The sequence below is a fragment of the Chinchilla lanigera genome, unplaced genomic scaffold, assembly GCF_000276665.1.
Source record: "Chinchilla lanigera isolate Chin_1 unplaced genomic scaffold, ChiLan1.0 scaffold00016, whole genome shotgun sequence".
Classification (NCBI taxonomy): domain Eukaryota; kingdom Metazoa; phylum Chordata; class Mammalia; order Rodentia; family Chinchillidae; genus Chinchilla; species Chinchilla lanigera.
In genome coordinates, this window is record NW_004955417.1 from 26,124,635 (window position 1) to 26,128,134 (window position 3,500).

General features: G+C 57.4%; 1 protein-coding gene across 1 annotated transcript in view; it reads right to left on the reverse strand.

Annotated features, from left to right (window-relative positions):
- Positions 1–3,500, reverse strand: part of Sntb1 (syntrophin, beta 1 (dystrophin-associated protein A1, 59kDa, basic component 1)) — a gene marked incomplete at its 5' end in the record, with an annotated part of 222,122 nt that extends 218,622 nt beyond the window's left edge. The window contains 1 exon segment of the mRNA XM_013512818.1: positions 3,183–3,500. Within this exon segment, the coding sequence (XP_013368272.1) occupies positions 3,183–3,500 (318 nt within the window).

Genomic DNA, 3,500 nt, shown 5'->3' on the forward strand with positions numbered 1-3,500 from the left:
TGCGCAGTGTTGCTAAGAGGCTAAAGGTCAGCTCCATCTGAGAGCCTCCTGGCTGTGTCACTATTACTCTAACCAGTGACCTTGTGTCTGAACTTGTTTCCCCCTGGGATTCCTCTAGGCGCAACAGGCATAAGTCCCAGGAAAGCCTGGCATGTATTTTAAGTGCTCATGAAATGGTAGGTGTAGGCTTGATTCTCTTCTCAGATTCTGTTTTACGTCGATGACTCCCAGAGGAATGGTCTCTCCCAGTTTTACAGGGTTTTGGGGGGCGGGGGGATAAGGGGACAGGGTTTTACTATGTAACCCAGGCTGGCCTTGAACTCCCAGCCATCCTCCTGCCTCAGCTTCCAAGTGCTAGGATTACAGGCATGTGTCACCACGCCCGGCAGCATGACAGACTGAATATCAAAAAATCCAACTAAGAAACTTATTACTCCAGTAAAGGAAGAAGAAAGGACAGCCCCCTTGGAAGAGGCAAGTTCGTTTTTCTTTCATTAAATTGTAAAACTACAGCAGGCATTTATTGGATGAATCCCTCCCCCAGGGTGCCCTTCGGTACGGCCGCACTGTAAAGCAAGCAGGTCGGGCAGTCTCCGTACTCCTGTTTTGCAGATGAGGACGCAGAGGCGGGAGTCCGGGAATTTAGCGCTAGAATGTGCCATCCAAACTTGCTGTTCGGGTTTCACCTTGCAGAGGCAGCAACTCTCCACTAGGCGGCGCACGCCCAGAAATGGGGTGCATAAGGGTGGTGGTTGGGGAATTCCACTAACCATGCCTACCCCCAAACAACAAACACAAAAAGCAATCTAAGTAATAACTGTGCGTTCTCCATCAAAACACACCTTTAACACGTCTTTCTAGCTCCAGCCCAACCAGGTTACATTCCCAAAGCCTCTCTTTTGAGAAAATTCTAGAACCAACACTGCGTTTCTGAGGGAAGCAGCTCTGGGCTCAGAAAGCCTGGGAGGTGGCTCCAAAGAAGCCCCTTTGAAGAAGACAGGTGTGGCCAGCCGACTTTACATAGAGAGCTCAAGGCCAGCCTGGACTACACAGCAAGACCCTGCCTCAAAATCAAAGCAGTCCCTTCATCCGGGAATCTCCGAGGGGGCTGGGTTTCCACAGAGAGAACTGTGACGGCGCGACTCTGGACTTGATGGCTTAAGAAGGCTACCATGGAGGGCCACCAAGGGCCAACACACTCCGGCACAGAATAAAAGACACTGGGCCTGGGTTTGTTTGTTTTATTTTGGGATTTTTTTTTTTTTTTTTTTTTTGAGACAATCTCACCATGTAACCCAGGCTGCCCTTGCCCTCACCTTGATCCTCCTGCCTCAGCCTCCCGAGTGCTAAGATTACAGGTGTGCGCCGCCTCGCCTGGCAAGAGACACTGCGTTTTGAGCAGTGCCTGCACTTCTGTCTTACATTAGCAGCCAGTTTCTGAAAACTCGGGCTGGGGATAAGACCACCCCACGGAGCCATAGTGAATGTCACTTAGGGGCCCTGTCCTAGGAATGTCAGGAGGAGGCTTTTACAGAATTCACTTTCCAGTTCCCGACTCAGGAAAGTCATGTGACAGCTTTTTTTTTTTTCTAATTCTAAGTTTACTTTCACTACTGGTGGTCCCTTTTCTTCCTCTTTTGAGGAGAGGTATTTTTTTTTTTACCTCATTGGCAAGTCATTATTTCACCAAACTGAAACCCAGGAGCAGGAAAGCGGGGACGGGACAAAGGACAAGGCCTTCAATAAGCCTGACTTGCCTTCTGTCCCCACACCTGGTGTCTCCGGAACCACTGCCGGCAGATCAGGTGCCCAGCAGTTTAGAGTCCACGCCACACTCACCCGGCCCGCCTGCCTTTTGTCACCTAAGCCAACACACACAGCGAGCTCAGGAAAACCGTTGTCAGTTTCCTTATGTTAATCATCAAGCCTGGGCCAGCAGCCTCCCACCTGCTGGACCCAGGGCGGCAATTCCATTGGAAGCCACCACAAACCCTCCAGACAAGCGAGGAGCGACAACAACAAAACACCCTTTGTGTCAGAGGCCAGGGGCTGGGCCGTCACACATCAGGGAGCTTCGCAAGCTGTCACACAACTGGCAAAGTTGGCTTCCCAACTAACTGTCAGCTTTCTCGGGGTCTCGTGCCAGCTCCACAATTAGGTGAGCAGGAAACTGTTCTCGGCCCTTAGTCCGGGGCGTCATCAGTGCCCTACGGCAAGGTCCCCCTGGAAGGGCGTCTCCAGAGCTAGCTCCTCCGTGCACGCACTCTGCGCTTGCGTTGGGCACCTACACGAGAGCGGTTGTTGACTGAATGCAGGACCCCAGTCAGCCCCGTCTACAGACACGGAGACTGGGAAACATGACGCTGAGAGCAGCAGGGATCAAGTGAGAAATAGTCCCACAGGAAAGAAAAAGGCTTAACCGGTTACTACCCTGCGGCCGCCCTTTGTCCCCTCACGTCTCAGCTTAGGTACAAACTGGTGGTTTTCATTACCAGTCAGTAACGAGGGGACCAGGGACAGCAGACCTCAGGAGGTCGTGTCTGAGTTTCCTCCCTGCATGTTTCAGAGCCAGAGTTGATTCCACGCGGCTCTGAAATGGCTCGTGGGGAAAAGCAGGCGAGAGAAGCCCACTTCCCTGCCTTCCACCCACAGGGAGCTGGAATCCGGACCGACCGGCCTGGCACTGCGGGGAGGTGACTCGCGCCTAAGCTGCAGCCCCGCTGGGCGCTTGGCCCGGCTCCCCGCACGGCCGGCTTGCACGCGCGCCTGGAGACGCGGGCGGACTTGAGCGCTCCCACCCTGCCGCCTCTCCGGCCGCCCGCTCCGCCCAGGGTCGCGCCCCAGCGGGCCGGCCAGTCGGGCCAAAGCAGAGCTGTGAGCGTGGCAAGGAGTCCCCGGCCCGCGGGCGGTCTGTCTCCTCGCCTACGCTCCATTTCCCGGGCCACCGGCGCCCCTCCACCGCGCTCGGATTATCCGCGGGTGGAGACGAACACAGCGCGGGAGCGCCGAGCTCAGACGCGCCTCACACACGGGGCGGGGCCGGGGACGCCCGGGCCGTGGGACAGGCGACACCCTGGGTGGGCACGAGTTGCCAAACTCCACCGCCTTCCCGCACGCCCGTCCCGGCCCCGAGGGTGTGAGGGCGCGGGCTGCGTGTGCGTGCACGAGCGCGCGCACCTCACCTTCCAGCAGCACCTCCTTGCCCGCGCGCTTCAGCGCCTGCACCGCCTCGTCGTGCGTGGCGTCCCGCAGGTCGGCGCCGTTCACCGACAGGATGGCGTCGCCCACGTACAGCGCCTGGGTCTGGTCGGCCGCCAGCCCCTTGAAGATCTTGCTGATGAGGATGGGCATCTTGTTCTCCTTGCCCCCCTTGATGCTGATGCCCAGCCCGCCCAGCTCCTGCTTCAGCACCTTCACGCCGCGCTTCTGGCTGCACACGGCCTCGGGCACGCGCTCGGGCGCGTCGGTGGCGGCGGTGCGGACCCCGGCCGGGGACTCGG